General features: G+C 42.0%; 1 protein-coding gene across 3 annotated transcripts in view; it reads right to left on the minus strand.

Moving 5' to 3' along the window:
• Positions 1-21,239, minus strand: part of MYO16 (myosin XVI) — a 481,948-nt gene that overhangs the window by 441,232 nt on the left and 19,477 nt on the right. For 2 of the 3 annotated variants that reach the window (XM_045081326.1, XM_045081325.1), the window contains exon 1: positions 19,050-19,458. The exons of the other annotated variant lie outside the window; for it this stretch is intronic. In XM_045081326.1, the coding sequence (XP_044937261.1) occupies positions 19,050-19,155 (106 nt within the window). In that variant the 5' untranslated portion in view covers positions 19,156-19,458. Of the gene's footprint in view, positions 1-19,049; positions 19,459-21,239 lie in introns of those variants that run through there. 3 annotated transcript variants of the gene reach the window in all.

The following is a 21,239-nucleotide window of genomic DNA, read 5'->3' on the forward strand; positions in this document are numbered from 1 at the left end:
TGACCAAGAGGTAGAGGCAGATGTCACCGGTGGTGAGTGGATAAACACAGTGTGATCTCTGCACAATGGAATATTATTCAGCCTTAAAAAAGTAAGGGAATCCTATCATGTGCTACAAAACGGATGAACCTTGAGGACATGCCTAATGAAAACAGCCAGTCACAAAACAACATTTACTATCTGATTCCACTTAACAGAAATAAACTGAAATGGTGATTACCGGGGAATGGAAAGAAGGAGAAGGTGGGAGTTGCTGTTTAATGAGCAGAGAGTATCAGATTTTAAAGCCGAAAACCTTCTAGAGCGCCGCGTCCCAACAGCATGAGTGTACTTAACTGCTGATGACACACTTAAAATGGCTAGTTCACTCAATGTTATTTTATGCATTTTACCACCCTAAAAAAAAAAAAAAGTTGGGAAAAAAGAAAGAAGACACAAGAGGCTATTTCACAGGAGTTTTTAAAAATATATTTATATACATAGTGTAAGTACTTCATGAAAAATGTAGCTGCGAACCTGACGGCTCAGCCCACCTTATAAAAATGTTTGCTCTGAAGGCTGAGAAGCAGAAGACAGTTGTTGGGGAAGGAAATCAGCACGGTCACGCACAGGTGCTGAGCACACCCATGTGTGTGTACGTGCACACACACTCTCATATCTAGGCACCCCCCAAAACTGTCCTAGCAGAAGCTTTATTGACAGAATCCATTGTTAGAACATGCTTCCAGAGTTATTTTTACTGTGTACACAATGACGATGAAACAAAGGAACAGAGAGGATTTTCAAAGACAAGAGTATAATCAATTTCAACATACTCCCCCAGAGCCGTAAAAAACCACAAAACTCTACTGAAGCATTGAAGTCTTTAAAAAGTGCTAGATTTTTTAACATCTTTGTAATCAAACTGCAGGTTCATAACCCTCTTTACAGAGCGAAAAACAGTACAAAGAAATTGAACTTGGGGAAGAAGATATAGATGTTATGCCTTAAAATATCTCAGAATGTAGATCCACAATGCCTGTTTCATAAAATCGTTTTCTGAAACACTTCTCTGAATGATGGAGAGGTAAACTTAAATAATTTAAATTCTTCTCAAGAAAATGTACAATATTTTTCATCTCCCTACTTGCTGCCTTTAAATTTTTAAATTTATATATCAAGTGATCACTTGTTTGGTTTCTATACAATAATTATGGCATGCTTTTCTAATGAGAGAATGTGAAGAACATTCTCTCCTTATTTTTTTTTAAAGATTTCATTTTATTTATTTTGACAGAGAAATCACAAGTAGGCAGAGAGGCAGGTAGAAAAGGAGAAGCAGGCTCTCTGCTCAGTCTGATGTGGGGCTCGATCCCAGGACTCTGAGATCATGACCTGAGCCGAAGGCAGTGGTTTAACCCACTGAGCCACCCAGGTGCCCCAAAAGTTCTCTCTTTAAATTAAAATAGGAATAAAGCAAATATGCAGGACATAAAAATTACTACAGACTCTGGAGTATATTTATGCTTTTACACACTGACCTATAGTTTTGTACATTTAAAATTTCCTTAAAGACAAGTGATTTGATTACTATAAATAGCTTTTCAAGGGATACAGATTTATAGTTATAATTCTTTCTGGAGTTTGTTTCAGGATAACAATAAAACTGAAGATTGTCACCCTGAGGTAATGTCCTCGGTTCACTATTCAAGTGGACCCACATGTCTTATCAAATCTATGGTTGATACAGGGTATAATGTGGTGAAAACTGCCCTGAGTCATAGATGGTTCCAGAATCATGCCCGCATGCTAATGCCCAGACAGAGATTTACCCAGATACATGGAGCACTGGAAGACCAGGCTCCTTCTCAGAAGACAGCCCAGCGACATTCAGGACCCACAGAGTTGGGTAATTTGAAGCCCCACATCAAAATATCAACTAGCTACAACCTTATGAGATACACTTGCAATCAGAGCTTGTCTGGGGAAGTCTAGACCCTTTAAGATCAGAACTGCCTACTCATGGCTACTCTCAGATGCTTCCTATGGCATACCATCTTGCTAAAATTAATTCCTGATTTTCCTGAATGCCCTGCCTTTCTGGACACCAAGGTGCCACACTTGGATCTCTCCAAGGTTGCTGTGATTGCTGTCCAGTCCTTTCCAACAGAGGCAAAGCTCGGTAATTAAATAGTCTCAAGACAGACTCCAATTCTGGGTAGCTCAAGAGAGAAGCCCTCTTTGGGTTCATTCAGAAGAAAACAGATTTAGACCCTCTCCCTCAAATACACACGTTTAGCCCCCCGGACTTGAAATAATGTCTGTTCATCACTCACATCTGCACATTTCACCTTTAGCCGACATCCTGGATTCTGGCGGGGAGAGACTCAACTCACTCCGTTCCTGCCAGACAATGTTCTTAACAGATGAATTCCCTGGTGTCCCAGGCTATCTCAGAACGGGATACCTGCCAGTGTCAACACACTGGCTCCTCTTTAGGAAACAGAGCCCTGACTAGCCCCATGACCTCAGCAGTCAATCACGCAGCTTCCTGGATGTCTTTGGTCTGAGTCCCGAGGCAACACTGTAAAATAAGCATCATAAATGGCAAGTAAAAGACCTAGGAGCACAGGCTGTACATTGACAGCTCTGCTTTAAATTTATTTTTTCGATTTGAAAGCTTGTGTGTATGTGTTGATGCAACTGTAATTTCATGGCTATAAATAATTTTTTATTCCATCATTCTCCTAAGTCTTGCAAAGGTTTTTTTTTTTTAATTTAAAATGGTACTTTGATATACAATATTTGATATTTGACACTATTATGATATAAAATGTTCTCAGTCCTGTAATGAGCTGAAGCAAAACCGAATTTCACATCTAATATTTAATTTTGGGTTTATAGAGTCTGTTTTTTTTTCCCTCTTTCTTTTAAAGAGGAAAAATTTAGAGAAAAATCAAATGCTAACATTTCTATGATCCCTTCTAGGCTAAGATAATTTCTAGGTTATCATTTGTGTTCTTAAATGATTTCCTTTGTCTTTTAAATCAATTTATAAGATACATTCAGATAAGAGAAATTCTTCAAGGCCAATTTATTTTACTTTTTTTAAAAGGCTTTATCTATTTAACAGAGAGAGAGAGAGCACAAGCTGGGGAAAGAGCAGGCAGAGCAGGCACAGGGAGAAGCAGGTTCCCTACTGAGCAAGGAGCCTGATGCGGGACTTGATTCTAGGACCCTAGGATCATGATCTGAGCCCCTGATGCGGAACTTGATTCTAGGACCCTAGGATCATGATCTGAGCTGCTTAACCAACTGTGCCACCCAGGCGTCCCTCACGGCCAATTTAAAATGCAGTGTCAAAACAAAGAGTATGATTCACAGATAAACATCCCCTTATCCAACATAAGGACCCTCTTTGTCTCAAGTCTTTTTTTTTAATTCATTTTGTTCATTTTTTTTTTAATTCATTTTTTAATTCATTTGTTTTATTTAATTCATTTTTTGTTTTTTAATTCATTTTGTTTTTAATTCATTTTGTTTCTAATTCATTTTTTTTAATTCATTTTGTTTAGGGAGAGAGAGCACAAGCAAGAGGGGCAGAGAGAAAGGGAGAGAGAATCTCAAGCAGACTCCATTCTCAACACAGAGCCTGACTTGGGGCTTGAACTCACAACTCACAACCTGACCTGAAACCAACAGTTGGACACCCATTGACTGTGCCACCCGGGTGCCCCTCAAGTCTTAATTATTGCACTGAACACACCTGGCTTCAGTCTCTTACTACTCTGCTCTCCTGGACAGACTTTTCAATTTAAAAAAAAAAAAAAAAAAGGGAAAGAGAGAAATTTTGCCTTAATACTAACCTAAAATAATGGGTATAAGCAATAAAACTAGTCACAGTGTTCAAGTCCATCATCCATGGGCTCCACCTCACCCAGAGAAGATTATTACGAATTAAGGCACCATACAAACCATCCAGTCTTTACATACCTTCCATCTTCCTTCCTGTCTTCCTGCTACTCCATCATATGGAATCTGAAACTACCATTACCTACCTGGTGAGCCCCATTATTTCTTCTAGGAGCACCCTCCTTCTGGAAATCACCACTCCTCTCTCCCTTCACATGGTCCTAGTGGGGTTATTACAAAGCCCTCCCAACTCAACTGTGTGCAGAGCTGGAAACATGACTTAGGTGAGCCCATCACAATGGCCTGTACATTGGGGACTGATGAACTGTCCTTGTGCAGGGATATGACCCTAGTGGGGACAATTCAGGACCCTGCCCTGAGATTTGATAGGTGGACATGAGGAGCAACAACAACAGTAAAAAGTCCCTGTCTTACTTGTTATCATCCCACTAGGATGTATGTATGTGCTATTGAGACTTACATCTTCTGACTCAGAGAAAGAGAGAAATAGAGGAACAGAGAGGAAAAAGAAACAGACAGAAAAAATAATATCAGTTTAATCCCCAGACCCCGTATTTAGGAGTATCTGAAGCCAACTGAATTGGACTTCCCAGGTAGAAGGACCATTTTCCACAGATGAAAGCCAATAAACTCCATTCTGTGCTTAAACCCTTATGAGTTGATTTTCTGCCAATGGCAACCAAGTGACTCATACAACATACAAGTTTTTCTTCCCCCTAAAGGATATGTCCTTTTAGAGCACTGACATCTCTTCTCTTCTGCCTCTGACGTGTAGTTTATTTCCACTTAAACTATCATATGACATTGAATATTGATTTTATATTATTTATTTTAAAATAACCCATTTCCAAATTTCAGGAAGCTTCCCGCACGTGTTTCCTGTGTGCTGTGCTTTAGTTGGAGACAAAAATTCCCTCTAGTCAGTCACTCCTCAGTAAACAAAGTAGCCACTGAATGCCCTCGGTGCACATGGCTATGAACTGAGATGCAAAGAGGTAGAAGCTAAAGTCCCTGGTCACAAAAGGTACAACCACACCATTGAGAGTTCATAGACATAAGGAAAAGTTCAGCCACAATGACAGCCAGGATTCCGTGCTTCTCACAGGGCAAATGCCTGCATCCCTAACCGTCCCCAGAGCATGCTGACCTGCAGGACCAGGGGCCTGGAGCATGAAAATTCAGTTTAATCCTCTTCATGCTGGCATAGACCAATGGGCCCAATTCTTGTACTTTAATTTTTCTATCTCTGTGTACATGACACAATGATGTGAAGCAGTTTTCCTGCTGTAAAATTCTATTCTCACAATTCAGCGGACACTTCATCATATTCTTCCCTTCCGTCCCCCCATAAACCATACACCCCTCTAGGGAAGGCCCATCTCTAGTTTTGCTCACAGGTGCATCCACAGAGCATAGCAAGGGGCCTGCCACGTGAAGGATTCAATCTCCACCTCACTTGTTCAAATATACTATTAAGAACCTGCTGTGTGCAAAGCTGAGTATTACACATTTGATGGTTCCAAGTTTAATCAGTCACCGTAGTCAGCTCATATTGCCTCCTAAGATAAAGAGGACAGTCACCTAAATACATCCAGCGTCAAGGAAAAACGGGAGAAGTGCTCAGTTAACTCAGATATAAGGAGAATTGAGTACTTGGAGGTCAAGTACAATTTCATGGCATTTGACCTCAATTTGGAAATTCAAAGACAAGAAAAAAATTTCTGCCTTTCAAACTGGGGAACAAAAATAGAAGAAAGGCAACGATCTCAGAAAAATGGAAAGCATTTGTGGGGGTCAGTTGGAGCGATAGAAAGACAAATAAAGGTGAAAAATCAGAAATGAGAGTAAAACGACTAGAATCAGAACATTTCTGAGGGAAGAAAAACTCTTACAACTCTGCCGCAGGGAGCCTCTGACAACATGTCTTCAGCATTCCCATCACAACAGTGGGATCTGTGGAAAATTGGGAGCAGCTCCAGATCTTCTAGGAGATGGGGTGGGGAGGACCCACCAGGATGCTTTCTCAGAGTTGAGGCATCAAGGTCCCAGCCCCACCAGAGCAGGACCATGGACAGCGCAGAAGGCAGGAGCATGGAGAGAAGACTTCCAGAGGTGGGAGCTGACACCGGGCAGGTGGGAAGTAGACAGTGGAGACAGAACATGGATAACAGTTGCCTCTGAGCTTCCAAGCTGTGGTGGCCAGACAGAGGAGATGCCCTTGGTGACAGAGGACAAACCACTGACTTTGGAAGAGAGCAAACAGACCAACGTGGAACTGTGATTCACGCAAGTCATCTAACCCGTGGCCACACAGCAGTCCACATGCCAGAGGGGTTAACTACAGCTGTGCCAGGGAGCAACTCTCCCCCCGGGGTTTCCCCCCGGACCCTGGAGCGCCTCACAGATAGCAGCGTATTTAATGTTTTTAAACCAGATATAGGTTTATGTTGATAAGCCTCAAGTCGCACTGTCATTAATTACTACATATTTTTTTTAACTTTAAGAAAAATGGGAGGAAACTATAAGTGATTTGGAAAGGCACACAGTTATTTCTAAATAATGTCAAAATTACCAACATTGTCTCTTTTTCACAGATTATCTCAATCTCAGAACATTTTAACAAGACAATGGCCCATCGCACCTTCATGCCTACTTATAAATGCCAGAATTAAGGGAAAGAATAAGGACTTGCCCTAATGTACAGTGGATTTTATTTCCATGACTTTTAATGTAATCCTATAATACAACACTTTCATGGTTGGTTTGGATTCAGAATAGAACAACAATGTCTTCTAAAAGTAAAATGGAGTTGAGGCGCCTGGGTGGCTCAATGGGTTAAGCCTCTGCCTTTGGCTCAGGTCATGATCTCAGAGCCCCACATTGGGCTCTCTGCTCAGTGGGGATCCTGCTTCCCCCTCTCTCTCTGTCTGCCTCTCTGCCTACTTGTGATCTCTGTCAAATAAATAAATAAAATCTTTTAAAATTTTAAAAAAAAAAGTAAAACAGAGTTATAGGACTTGTCTGTGTGCCTCTGAAATATTTGGACATGTATGCAAAATTAATGGAATAACACAGAAAGACAAGAATACTAAACGCTAGAGTAAGCACATATGATAAAACACAGACACATGTGCTACCAAAAACAGAAAAAAATCCCTGTTCTTTCTGACTCTGTTCTTTCCTTTCACAGAACAACCACCGTCTCCTCATGCAGACTTGGGATCACAAGCAGGATTTGGGGAAAATGTGGAGTCCTGGTGGACCTGCACACACGGTCGACTTGAATCCCTGGCAGAGCTGCTGCATGTCTAGGAGTAAGTGCTTGACCTGTAGAACACTCGGGAGAAGGGTCTCCCACCCCACTCTTGAATCCTCACCTCCCTGCCCCGTCAAGGGCTTCTTCTTCAGTCTGAACGATGCAACTAGGAGTCACTAGTTCTACTCTCCCCAAGCATCTTGGCATTGATCCCTGTGGATGCACACAAGGAAGCTCAGAGGAAAAAGGGAAAGACAAGGGTGTTGGCCTCTGCAGCCCATCTGGCCCCAGCCTCCTGACCTACTCCTCCCCACGGCCCATATAAGTGGGTCTGTATTGTCTTTTTGTAGTGTGGCGTCTGTGCACCATAGTCAGTGCTGGTAGGAACTGCTACGGGAGACTTGCCCCCAGAATCCATGCTGCCTACTCTGTAGAAAATCTCATGGCAACAGCGAGGCAAGAAGGTTTGGGCAAGAGTGATGACTCTGGAAGTCGAGAAACACACTGGGGTCTTCAAAAGATACAAAGAAAAATCATATGTACTAAACCTTACAAGGTTTAGAGGTCATTTTCCATCCGGAAAATTGTGGTAGAGGCCAGGGAAATATAGAGAATTTAAAAGGTGGCTTCATTAAGGAATATTAATGACCATCATTAGGTGAACTAATTACTATTGATAACTCATTTTCATTTATCAACTGTTATTGTGTCATTAATATGTGTCCGGTATTACTAACATAAGTTGGGTTTTAACACCAAGCCAGCTTTGTTGCATGATCTTTCTTGGCCTGCGGGCCTACAGCCCCTGCCTGGATCTGGCACTGGAGGGCCCCACCATAAGCAGCGAGTCCCTGGATGAGCCAGTGCTGACCACAGAGATGGGTGAATTCGTGGTGGGTAAAGGGAGGGAAGGAGGAAAGGGAAGAGCAATGAACGGGCGGACTTTCAGACGTCGGTGAAGTAAAGTAGGATGATGTCACCAGCTACACTTTTCAAATGAGGACACTGAGAACCAAGCCCTAAAGAAATGAAGTGAGATATTAAAGATTGAAATGAAAAATCTAGACAGTAGTTAAAACAGTCCAGGACTGGCCCAAGAGGTGGTTGTGGACAACACGTGTGGCCTCCATCATCCACGCCAGCCACACCTGTGACCACAGTTTCCCCTGGACAGAGAACGTCACAACACACTGTGCCGGGCCCACCTTCCACTGATTTTACTGGCCCAGCACAGGTGATGCCCTCCTGGATCACTGGGAAAAGGAAGAGGTCGGCTCTTGACTAGGGTCAGTATAACCCTGTATGTTAATTACACCGGAAGTTTTTTTAAAGTATTTTTTTAAAAAAGACTTGTCTAGGATCTCACAAGAATAGAAACCATGAAACGATGTGTGGCCTACACTGAGCCCCCAATTGAAAGGGTTTAGGTCAGTCCCCAGAGCTGAACCTCATAGGTAAAATTGCTCCAAATAAAACATAATGAGCCAGAAATTTAGGAAACAATTCAATCCTCAAATGGTTCTCTCTTCTCAATGATGTTCCACAGAATTGGCTTTTATGTGCGTAAAATACGAGGCACCAAGAGCCATATCCCGCATCCATCCACTTCATGCATATTTTCAGCCACCAAGACAAGTGTCTTCCTCTTTCTCTGCTAAAAGCCTGAATGAAAAAAAAAAATAGCCAATTGATTTCCACAAAACCATTCATTCATTTATGTCTGTCTCTGCCATCACTCCTCCTCTCCAGATAATAAATAATTCAAGCCTCTTCTCTTTCCTTACTCAAAAGACCCTGAAGCTTTCTGCCTTTTAGTTATCCCTCCCTTGACCACTTCCTATGAGCCAAAGACCTTTTTATGCTGAGCGAAACAAAATGGAAGCAGTATTTAGAATGCGCCACTGACTCATGCAATGTCATAGTTTCCATTCTGCATCATATCATCTCCTGTCTTTAAGGGGAGAACAGCTCCCAATCAGCATTTTTAGCAACTACCATCTGCAGAGATGACGTGTTTATGGAACTGTCCACAATGACCTCTACATAGTTTTCTGAAGATATGACAAAATTTAAAGCCAAATAGTTTAAGAATTATTCAAACAGACTCTGCTTGCATAGGATACTTGCTCCTTAGAACGGAAAACACAATTCTTCTGTGGGCTGGAAAAGAGGTGTTCAGAGTGTAGTATGAGAAGGTCATGCCCATGTAATGATCACTTTTAAAACATGACACTAGCATGAGTTTATTTGCGACAATTGGTGAAAACCAAAGTTGCCTTTATGCCAAGGCTCTTCTGAATCTTTAATGGCATCATGGTTATTGCCCTTTCTTTATCATTATTTTAATTTCTCAAGTGACTGAATGATGCTCAAAGGTTTTTTTTTTTTTTCCTCTGAAGTTCCAACACATAGACTTTAATGACAGCAAGCATGGGCTTGAGTTTCCAAAGACAAGAAAGAGACACAATGAATTAAAACCTCAAGTATTTCCAATCTTAAAAACAGAATAACTTTGTTGAGAACCACACCTCTGCCCACTAACTGACCTTTCTCTCCTCTTCCTTTTAGAAATAGAAACATGCAGCACCCTTCAACTCCTCTCCAGTGATGGCTCAAGATATGGGAGTTTGAACTTCACTCCCTCTTCTCCACTGATACTGCTCCCATCTGTTGTCCCAGTGGATCTCACCAAACCTGTGCCCTAATCTCATCTCATAGCACCAGGCTGTTCAGCAGACCCTGCCTCCTGGCTCCATGGTGCTCGTATTATTGACTGAAGACCTCCCCCTTTCTTTGTGAACATCTTTTCCTCTATCTGCTTCTCAGAAGTGTCTGACCTGAGCCAACTATTCCCCCATTGGCTCCTTCCTCCTGCACCAGGGCTTAAAGGAAACCAGTATGGTAATGACCCCATGTCTCTAAACAGATGTCTTTTGCCTGACATCAGACCTGTATATACAGCAGTGGACAGGACAGTGCTTCTCGGACATCATGAGGCCCAGTGTGTTCTGGCCTATCTTTCTCTTGTGCACATCTGAAGCTTAATAGAAACATCATACACTCAGTCATTCAAGCAAATACATAAGTGCCAGTCTTGAATATTCCCTTTCTTTCATCTTTTGCGACTCCTAAATCAGTCCTATAGCCCAAGATTCCTTAGTACTCAAGTATCATTCAATTTCATCCACTCTTCTCCATTCTAAGGTCACTCACAAAGATGGCTTTCCCTCCAACTGGGTTCAGATTACCATGAGAGCCTCCCCACTGGCCACGCCTACTCCATTGCTATTCCCCTGCACTCGTTCTCCATAACTGATCCCACTAACACAAATCTTTGCTCTTCACTCTAATGGGTGAAAGATTTTAATGGATTCCAGTTACTCTTAGGAAAGGTCTAAACATGCTTACACAGCGTACAGGGCCTTCTCCATCTCCACATTCACGTTTAGGAAGGAAGAATATGGACTGAGGTTGAACACTGTGAGTTTGAAGAGCTGGTAAGACACAGTGTCTTCTTGGGTTGTGACCACGTGTGCCAAGAGAGTCTGACGAAAGCACAGCCAGGGAGATTTTCCTGGAAGCTATCCACAAAAATGCTGGAGATGAATAACCCTAACAGGACAGGTATAAAGGAAAAGAGGGCAAAGCACAGAGATTTTCACTAATCAGACAGTAAGTTCTGTTAATTCTTTCTTATAAATAAGGCTCAAATCAAACCACCTTTTGTCAGCCCTGTTGCCCGCCCTCTGACTGAGGCTGACATCTGGCCTATTTTCTTATCTTGTTTCCTTTCCAATCTCTCTTTTAATACATCCACTATATTGAGACCAGAGTGACAGTTCTAAATACAAATCCTACCATATCCCTTACTCTTCAAAACTACTCCATGAACTCTCTCCTATGATGAACACCATAAAAATGCATCATCTTTGTCCAAACATTGCACATTGCTCCTTCCTCTACCATGTGGAACTCCTTTGGTTTGTTCTTTGAATGTACCAGGCACTCACAATGTGGGTTTCATGTAGGCCTTCACCTCTGCCCATGTCCCTGACCCACCCATCATCAGCAAATGCCTCCTCATCCTTCGATGCCTGCTCGATCACTGTGAGGAGATGGACCCATTCCTCGCTCATGTTCCCTGTAGCACAGCCCTGTGCTTCTTTCTCCCCACTGCGCACCCACTGACAGTAGAGTGCTGACAGTGTTTGCTCACTGCTCCCAGGCTCCTTTCTAGACTGAATTTCTTACAGGGAAGAACCCTCTCTACTCATAGAAGCTGAGCACACTGCATCATGTCAAGCATGAGTGATGGATGGAAACATCTGAAATCACCGGGTGAGAATGGAGAGACCAAGGGAGGAACCCAAAGAGCAGAATAAGTCAACAAGTTACATGAACACTTTTCCAGGAAAGCAAAAGGTTAAGAAATTACAGATGATCACTGAGTCAAAGTAGGGAAATATTTGAGGTAAATGAAGAACAAAAAAGGGAGCTTGAGGTCTCAATGCAATAATGAAGTGGGAGCTAACATGCAGTCCCTGGGTAGAAAGGCATTTGAGGGCCATCTATAAATAACAGTTTAAAGAAGTTTGGAAGTGAAGGTTAAGCTACAGGCTATTAGCCTGAACAGCTAAAAGCACTGAAATAAAATGTACTATCTATTTAAGAGTTTGGGAACTATTAGTGAAGTGCTAAGATAAAGTTAACTTCAGGGAGCCTAGATTCTCCAAATCAATAAAGTGAAACACGCCCATCCCTCCCCCAGGGCCTTTGTACTTGCTCTCCACTCTGCCTAACAAAACCTTCCCCCAGATATTCACATCCTGGTTCTCTCACTGCATTCAATCACTTGGAGGTCAGCCCTTCACAACCTATTCAGAATCAACCCTCATTGCATGCTGCTGCCAGGTCACTTATTAAATCTATATATTTCTTATTTTCTCCCCATCAGTTGCTGCTATCAAAAATTTTTATCCCATCAGTGCGTTTACGTTACTTGTCTCACCACAGTCACCAGGATTTCAAGATGGGAGTGGTGTTGACCGGCTGGATTGTCTTTGTATTCTTAGCCCTTAGGCCAGTACTTGGAAAAGAATAGGAACTCGATATTTACTAAATTAATTAAATCCATGAATGAATGAATGAATGAATGGGATAGAGGAAAATGTGATGGACTTAATCCATTCAATTCTACTCAACAGTTAAGTTACCATGGCATGTCTCCATGTCTAGAGCGACACCAAGTGCGAGCCATCCATGGGACGTATAAAGAGCCCCCTTTTATTCACTGCACAATCTACAGAAAGAAAGGGTATCACATTAGAGTAACAGATGTCAAGTGAGGCCAGGGGTATGGAGCCCTCCATCTGTAACAACAAGCCTTTAATAATGCAATGACAACACTGCCTCGTTACACAAAAGTACATCACTGGACGGACCATTGGGAAACAAGGAGCCATGACATTCCTAAGTCTGTATAAATGTGAATTGTGTGAATAAGGCAGTCAAATGTTGAATGACGGACATACACGGCAATAATTCTATCATTTTATATGTATTCTTCAACTGTATCCTCACTTCCCAACTGATACCACAGGAAAACAGATATAGATATAAAAGATATACAAATATAAATATACAAAGAATGTACATTTTTAGAGAGATTAGATTTGGAGTTGTATGCAGATGTAGATGTCCAACATTAAAGATTTATTTATCTGTAACAGCACATTTAATGATTTCTATCTTTTTCTCAATTGTGTTAGGTTTATGAGTCCTAGACTTATCACTAATATGAACATTTTATTTATTTTTTCTTATACTTTAATAATATTCAATAAAACAGTGTTTGTAAGATATTAAATTATTCTTTTAATTCTCATAAACATATAAATAAATATTCATATAATTATCAATGTACTGTTGTAAAGATAAGTATCAATTTGGAACAGCAGGCGATGTATTAAAAATAACTTTTAGTGGAATTATAGGTACTACCAATCTACATATCTTATTCTAATATTATTAAATTTACATTACAAGGTAAATTTATTTTAAACCCAGTTGAGAAGTTTTTTAAGATTAGCGGGTATTAAGGAGGGCACGTATTGCATGGAGCACTGGGTGTGGTACATAAACAATGAATCTTGGAACACTGAAAAATAAAATAAAAAAAAATAAAAATAATGAAAATAAAATAAACTTGAAAAAAAGACCAGTTGAACAATTTAGTATTTAATGGAAACATAAATACTTAAGAATATCTAATAAAAATATTTGAAAAATCAGAAGGGACTTGCATTATCACATATTAAAGTTACTATAAAGCCACAGTAACTAAAACAGTATGGCTGTGAGCAAGGCAAAGAAATTGGTGTAACTGAATAGAAAGCAGCAGATGCAAGTATATTTTGGAATTAAAATATGGAATTATAACTCAGTGGACACAGTGCATGTAGAAAAAGAAGGCAGTGCAGAGTGACCTTCGTCTCACATCACACATAACTTAATTTTACGAGAACTAGAATTTAAAATAGAAACATAAAAGCTGGGGCGCCTGGGTGGCTCAGTGGTTTGGGCTGCTGCCTTCGGCTCGGGTCATGATCTCAGGGTCCTGGGATCGAGCCCCGCATCAGGCTCTCTGCTCAGCAGGGAGCCTGCTTCCCTCTCTCTCTCTCTGCCTGCCTCTCTGTCTGCTGTGATCTCTCTGTCAAATAAATAAATAAAATCTTAAAAAAAAAAAAGAAAAAGAAACATAAAAGCTATAATAAAATGAAGACCATTTAGTTTTAAAAAAGAACAACCAAAGTAATAAATAAAACTGAAATCCATGAGACCTTCTTCCCATAAATTATTAAAAACTTAGATGCCAAAAAATACCCAAAACAAAAAAAAAGGAGAAAAAATTGGAGACCCATCTTCAACATATATTCAGGAAAATACTGATATTTCTTAACATAAAAGATTACATAAATTGATAAGAAAAAGAAGAAACGGTCCAAAATAAAAATGAGAACAGATACGAAAAGATAAGGCCAAGAAGAAATGAGCAAATCTCCTTAATTATTAGTAGAATAAAATTGGACCTTTGGGAAACTGTATTTCAACCAAGGCACTGACGACATCTGGACAAGGACAGTACCCCAGGCTGGGAAAAAAGCAGGGATGGGTGTTCTCCACCAGTGGGGGAACTTGAAGTGCTACAGCCTAGCGGAAAGAAATCTGGCAGCTTCTATCACACTTGAAATTACACACACCATTTGATTCAACAGCACTGCCTTTGTGAATCAATACTTTAGTAATAGAAGCCAAAACGTTAAAATATAATGTTTTAATGCTTATCAAAAAGGGAAGTTTATTAATGACTAAATGGTTTAATAAAGGTTATGGGATATGACCTAGCAATCAAAACAAGAATATTGAGAAGACATATGTTCACTGACCAGAAAAGATGCCCATGTTGTTGAGAGAGAAAAGGAGATGTTGGAGTCAGAGGCACAACCAGGGGAGATCCATGTGAGGTTCAATGCCCCAGGGAGAGAAGAGGTAAACCAGAGACTGTTAAGGGTCAGGGCCAACCTCTACTGAGGAAAGCCAGCAAGAAGGCAAAGGAAGACTTGCCAGTGAACCAGGAGAAAAATCCCAAGAACTGTAAAAGAAGAGGTAGAGGTCAAGAGAAAAATTAACTAACACAAGGAAGGACTCATGTCCACTGGATTTTGCCCCATAAAGAAGGTTTAACTAAGGTAAGTTCAGTGGAATATTTGTAGAGTAGAAAGGGGGATGAGGGTCAGCGATCATGTGTACAGGAGATTTTTCCAAGAATGACCATGAAAAGAAAGAAATCGGTTGGTGGCCAGAAAGGAGCATGAGGTCAAGGGGGACTGTTTGATGATCTGAAGACGGGCCTGTCGGGCCAGGTGTGAATGCTAGTGGACATGCTTCAGTGGAGGAGACTGGGGGTGCGGAGGGGAGGGGAACAGAAGGAGGGAGCAAGAGGGGACAGAGTCCAGAGCAGGCTTGGGACACAAGGAGGAACGATTCACCATCACAGAAGAGAGTGGACAAAGATAAATTCACACACCAGTGCCTTTGCAGTTTTACCAGGAGGAAGATGCACCATCTATATCTGTTGGCTTCCATCCTCTCAGGAAGGGAAATGTCAGGATTCTCGAGGTCTGAGCCGCCGTGCCTCCTGGGGACGCACAGCGCGAGGGAGGGAGAGTGTTGCAGTCTGAAGCCGACATGAAACGAGTCTGCTTTTGCTGCAGCCTCAGTGACCATCCAGCTACGCTGGTGGAAGGACAGACAGACGGACAGTCCAGTTCAAGCTGGGCTTGGCATCTCTTGCTTCAGTGCAAGGCAGAGATCAGGGCTAGGGTGTGGGAGGCTTCCATGAAGGACCACAGACCTGCCCCGGGCAGAGGGCGAGCCAAGGAGGGACCAGCATGCTGACGTCTCGGGCTCACCGGGCATCACAGGACTCTAACTCATGAACAGCAGGAACAGCCCGGGAAAGATCAGGGACGGCCTGTCGGTGGGAGTAGTGTTGATGAAAATGCATGATGAGAGGAAAACAAGATGACCGTGGTACTGGGAGATTTTTTAATATGCACAATAGCAGCCTCGATGGTAAAATTCATCCTTGGTTGCTGTGAAAGAACTAACAGGTCTGGAGTCCATTCATTTTAAATAAGTTTAACTCGCAACCTATTGCAAACAGGGCTGTCCGACCCCATATACTTAGAGAAGTAAACTGGGAGAGATACAGGCCAAGCAGAGGTCTGACTCCTGAAGCATCAGAGAGGATTTAATAGGACAAACCTCCTGCCTCTCTGCCCATCATTAGCAGCAAGCCAGAACGACAGCTCCATGGGGTCCCATGGCCCTAACACGCTGGGACTGTGTTCCCCCATCCCCTTGCTCTTGTGCCTCAGTTGAAGCATGCGCCCTCCTCACTTCCTGCCACCTCATCAGGCACGACTTGGGTAGAGTCACACCCATCCAAAGACATCTCTGGGTCACAGAGGTCCGGGAATCATCAGCACTTCTTGGCAGTGATGCCCCTCCACTTCCCTGCTACATCTTGTTTCCACGCTACATTTTTAGACTCTAGTTTTTTAACTTTTCTCTATCAGATATATGGAACATGTCAAATTAGGCCAGAACCCATGGAGTCAGAAAGGAATGTGGGTGGAGATGTAGGTCCCAGCCATTTCTTCCTCCGTATACTCTCTCTTAAGTGGTCTTTGAGTTTGTTTTTCTGAGGATCAAAGGAAACGACGCCCACTATAGACAATTTTGAAAAATACAGGCTAATTTATAAAAGTAACAGATAATCCCATAACTATAATTAATTATACAATTCTATTCTGAAGTTAGTCATAATTCATGTGTGAATACTTATATTTTATATTTATATATAACAATTATTTATAATGATAATTCACAGAATTGCATATGCTACATGGAACCACAAAAACTGATTATTCCACAAGCCAGAGTCAACCACTGCTAGAATCTGAGTTTAGACCTTTCAGTATATACATGCTTTATCGTTAAATAACGAGTATTTTCCTAGGTGATATTTAAAGTTCCTTGTAAGCATTCTTTTTTGGTCTCCCCAAGTCCAGCCCTAAGGCTCTCCTCCTGGGATGCTATGGGGGTCTGCTCCTGCTGGTTTTCAGAGCTCTAGCTCATGCTCTTGGATCCGAACCCTCCCTGCCTTGCTGCCGGGCTGGGAGGTGGACACGGTACAGGGATGAACCAGGGCAGGGTGACACGACAGCCATGTGGAGGATCAGGTGAGGAAGAAACATGAAGAAAATGGGCCCGTGAGCCTTGCCAAGAGATCGCCCCCACAGGAGGGACAAGGGGACACAATACAGAAACAATGATGCATCGAGAACAGCTAAGCTGTGGATTATGATCCTATCCACAAGCCCTCTGATTCTATACAAGCTCCAACTGTTCCTTCTGGACTCTCCCTTCAGGAGATCCTGGAGGATCCTTCAGGAGATCCTTCAGGATCCAGCTCGACTCTGAGACATCCCCTGACTAGTGTCTCACAGTGAAATATAATTTCTGAACTCCTTTAGCTCGTTGTACCCTTCTGCCATGGAAGATAGTTCCTGACGTTTCCATGCTTCTTTGCCATTTTAGAGACATGACCAAACGCCAGGCATAGAACATAGCTGGATCTTTTCTAAGTATTGTGTGATTACTTGGATAAATTCATCAGGAACACTTTTTTCCAGGTTTTGGAAACATTTCACTATTCATTAATTTTATATTTCACCCGAACTGCAAGATTTAACTCAAATGCTTCCACTGGAGCTGACATCATGACTTCTTTGAACTTCCCCAAATTTAAACTCAGATCATTTAGCTGGAACAGAAGGAGTGTAAGGCAGCTAAGGGCAGGCTCATGTTCTCTTTGGTGACCAGCTGCTCCCCGATCTGTCCCTCTGTGATCTGCCCAGGCTCTGTGGCTGCCTTCCAGCAGGTGTGTCCACTCTGACTAACGAGCACCCAGGTTCCTTGTAGAAATGGTGCAGAGGGCTTTGGGAACCACCTCTGCAGAGGCACGGGAAGGAGAAATAATGACATTCTGCTAGTGCAGTCAGACAGGAGGGGCAACATGAAAGCCTGCCAAGAGTGCCCTCCTACAGACATTTCACTAAGATAATAACCCCAAGATTTCAGGGATTAAACAAACAAAAGCCCTTTTGTCACAATTCCTGAATATGCTGCACACTCCCAATTTTTGTTAAAGGGTTAATTTTCCAACTTACAAACTGATCAACAAATTCCTTTTGGAATTAAAATTGTCCAGCATACTCGGTGCATGTGAAGAGTAAGGCATTTTCATTTTCATTCATCATAGATGTTTCACTCCTATGTACATCCTCCCACAAAAGACAAAAGAAATGAAAAGATTTTTCCTTCTCTATTATCATGATCTTTTCACTCTCCTTCAGTGCTAAACTCAAGATCCATTCAAACATGTCCCCTTCACAATGTTACTTTAAATGGAACAGTGTCATGTCCTTGGCCAACAAAACCCTCACCCTCAGAGGAAAGCATTTTCTACTAATGCCATCTGTCACTTTAAGACAATGACATTCATGTACAGAAGTTTTCAGAAGTACCACATGTATATCTAGCAAGCCATTTGTGCTATAAATAGGTCTCCTTCTTCATGATTACCATCTGGAGAAGGTTCAGAGGCAGCTTTAATCTAGTTCGGAGAATTGTTAAAAAATCAGGCATTGAAGAAAGCCTTTATGGACTCATCAGAAAGCCAGTGACAAACTATTTTTCACCTTACCAGCATCAGCCTAGAGCATCTGGTACAGATGCCACGCAAGTCCTTGAACACTTCAAGGTGAATGACACAAGGACAAAAGTTTACCGTCAAGGATATTCGGAAAGATTAAGCTTGTAAGTTGAGCACCGAATGCAGACAGAAGCAGTCAAACTTGAGAGTAAAATAGTAACTAAAATGGTCTCAGCCATACATTCAGGAGCTAAGTTTTTATACGAGCACGGTATTCATGTATGCTGATACCCAGAAATATCCTTCTCACACTCCTTTTTACCAATTGCTACTTTTCATTACTGCATATATGTATTTTTTTTCTTAAAAAGATCAAGTTTTAAAGATTTCTACACTATGATCTTTTGGATCACACAGGAGTAACTGCAGCACCTGAAATTAAGAGGAAACACATTTAAGCATGTAAAACATCTTTCCGAGTCACCGTGCTATGTTGCTCATCTGGACGTGGTATACAGGAAGACCCGCCTGAATTTTGGCATCTGCCTATGTCCTATTTCAAGAAGACAACCGCATGAGCAAAATATGCAGCTTACTTACAGCACTTGATGAAATGATAGTGAGACATCTTTCCAGCTCCGACAGCAATCCTGCTAGGGGTTCTGGCATTCTCTTCTGCTACAACCATGGTCCCCAGGAAATGCATTATTTAGAGCCTGACTCAGGTAACAGTTTACCTCAGGATGCATTACTGAACCGAGGCTTGGTTCCATGGTCATGCAAAAAGCTTCAAACTCATTCTCATTCAGCAGCTGGAGTTCAGCGAAGCCTCCCCATGGATCCGGAGACCCAGCGGCTGCACGTGCTATTGTAAGGAGGCTGACTGACAGGGCTCCCGGAGCCCCGGTCCCGGGAACAGCCCACTCCCATTGGCGCTCACATGCAGCCACATTCTGTCCACACAGAGGTGTGCTGCACTGCGGCTCTCCCGGTCCTGCCTGTTAATGGCTTTGCAATAGCTTCCACATGGCAGCAAACTAGCTGATGAGTGGGCTGGAGGGAGGAACCCAAGCGAGGCATCCTCAATCTCATTTGTGCACGCTGTCCATGAGCCAACTGTGACCAGATTCTCAGCTGGTGGCACAGCTCATTATTTTTAGTTGCCACCAGTTGCTATGTGTGAACGGAAAACGGAGAGCAGGACCTCAGAATGCCACCTCCTTGAATGAGAGGTCGTTTGGTCCCCCTCTCATAACGAAGAAATCACATTACATGCCACAACCCATCTTTTTGGTTTTCTCTGAAGAATGCGAAACTTAAATTATTCCCCCCAAAGCTTCTGGTTTGCATAGCTTTACAAATTTAGGCATCTGATACCTCTGCAGACTGCAATGGATTTCACTGTACAACCGGATGAAATAAGTCTGACTGAACTGGAATCAGAAAGGAAGAAACGTATGGTCTTCAAGGTTCTTGCAATAAAAATAAATATCATGCCCCTCATGCACTAGCCATGTGGGCTGAAGATAAAGGTCGTGTTTAAGTCACTTACAAAAGCAACTAATTATTCTTGCAAACTGGTGTTTTTGAGTGATGATCTCTGCCAGTGAGTTGGCACAGTCTCAAATCTGTGTTTTGGATTCGCGGGCATCAGAGAGACAAATATGAACAATATGTTAAACATGTAAGTCCTTCTGCGGTTGAAGCCTACGTCTGGGATTTGCTTATTAAGCAAAACTCCAGGAGCAGCACCTTTATGAAGCACAAAGATTATAAAATTCAAACCTATGCAACAAAGGTCATGATTTAAGTTTTCCATGAGAAATTTTTCTAATCATTTTAGTAGTACTATGTAGAAGAACAAGTTCAAGGTTTGGTCAGGAGGGCCTGAGTTCAAATCCAGATACTAATGCTTACCAGAGTATCAACTTGAATAAGTCATTTTACCTCCTAGAGTCTCAGTTCCCTCACCTACATATGGCAAGTACAATTCCTAACCCTTGCTCTGAAGGTTAGAAAAACCCCTATCCTAATTCTAGTTTATACTGTTGGTCTGCCCTGAAATGTCATCAACTTAACAAGTAAACAACAGCCAGCTGTATGCTAAAGATTGCAATGCATACTTCAACTTTTTAGGAATCAGAATGAGGATTTTCAGCTATTATCAGTAACACATATTCTTCATTAATTTGTTCCCTCCCCAAATAATTATTGAGACTCTGTGTTACACAAGTCACCATTTAAGAAAAATATTTTATTTATTTACTTATTTGATGGACAGAGATCACAAGTAGGCAGAGAGGCAGGCAGAGAGAGAGAGGGGGAGAACCAGGCTCCCTGCTTAGCAGAGAGCCCAATGCAGGGCTCGATCCCAGGACTCCGGCACCATGACCTGAGCCGAAGGCAGAGACTCAACCCACTGAGCCACCCAGGCGCCCCACAAGTCACCATTTTAAGGACTTTTCAGGAGTTTTAAAAAAAGAAAGCCTTTATATACAAGGAAGATAGAGTCTACTATTTAAGATGTCCGTATGTATCAAATGTTTCCTCATAAGACTGTAAGAGACAACTATGTCTGTCTGTTATCCAACAGAGAGCAAGGCTGTCTCTCACCTCACAGCAAGTCTCTGTAGACACGTACGGTAATTATGAGCTTATGTGAATGCTGTCCAGCATCTCTTTGGGGAGGTGCTAGCCATTGAGGTACCCCTACTCTCTCCTCTCCACACAGAGGTATGTTGTCGACATACCTTCCTTATATATGCAAATTTCTTAGTTACCTGAAAACTG

The sequence above is a fragment of the Mustela putorius genome, unplaced genomic scaffold, assembly GCF_011764305.1.
Source record: "Mustela putorius furo isolate JIRA1106 unplaced genomic scaffold, ASM1176430v1.1 tig00000551_pilon_pilon_pilon, whole genome shotgun sequence".
NCBI lineage: Eukaryota > Metazoa > Chordata > Mammalia > Carnivora > Mustelidae > Mustela > Mustela putorius.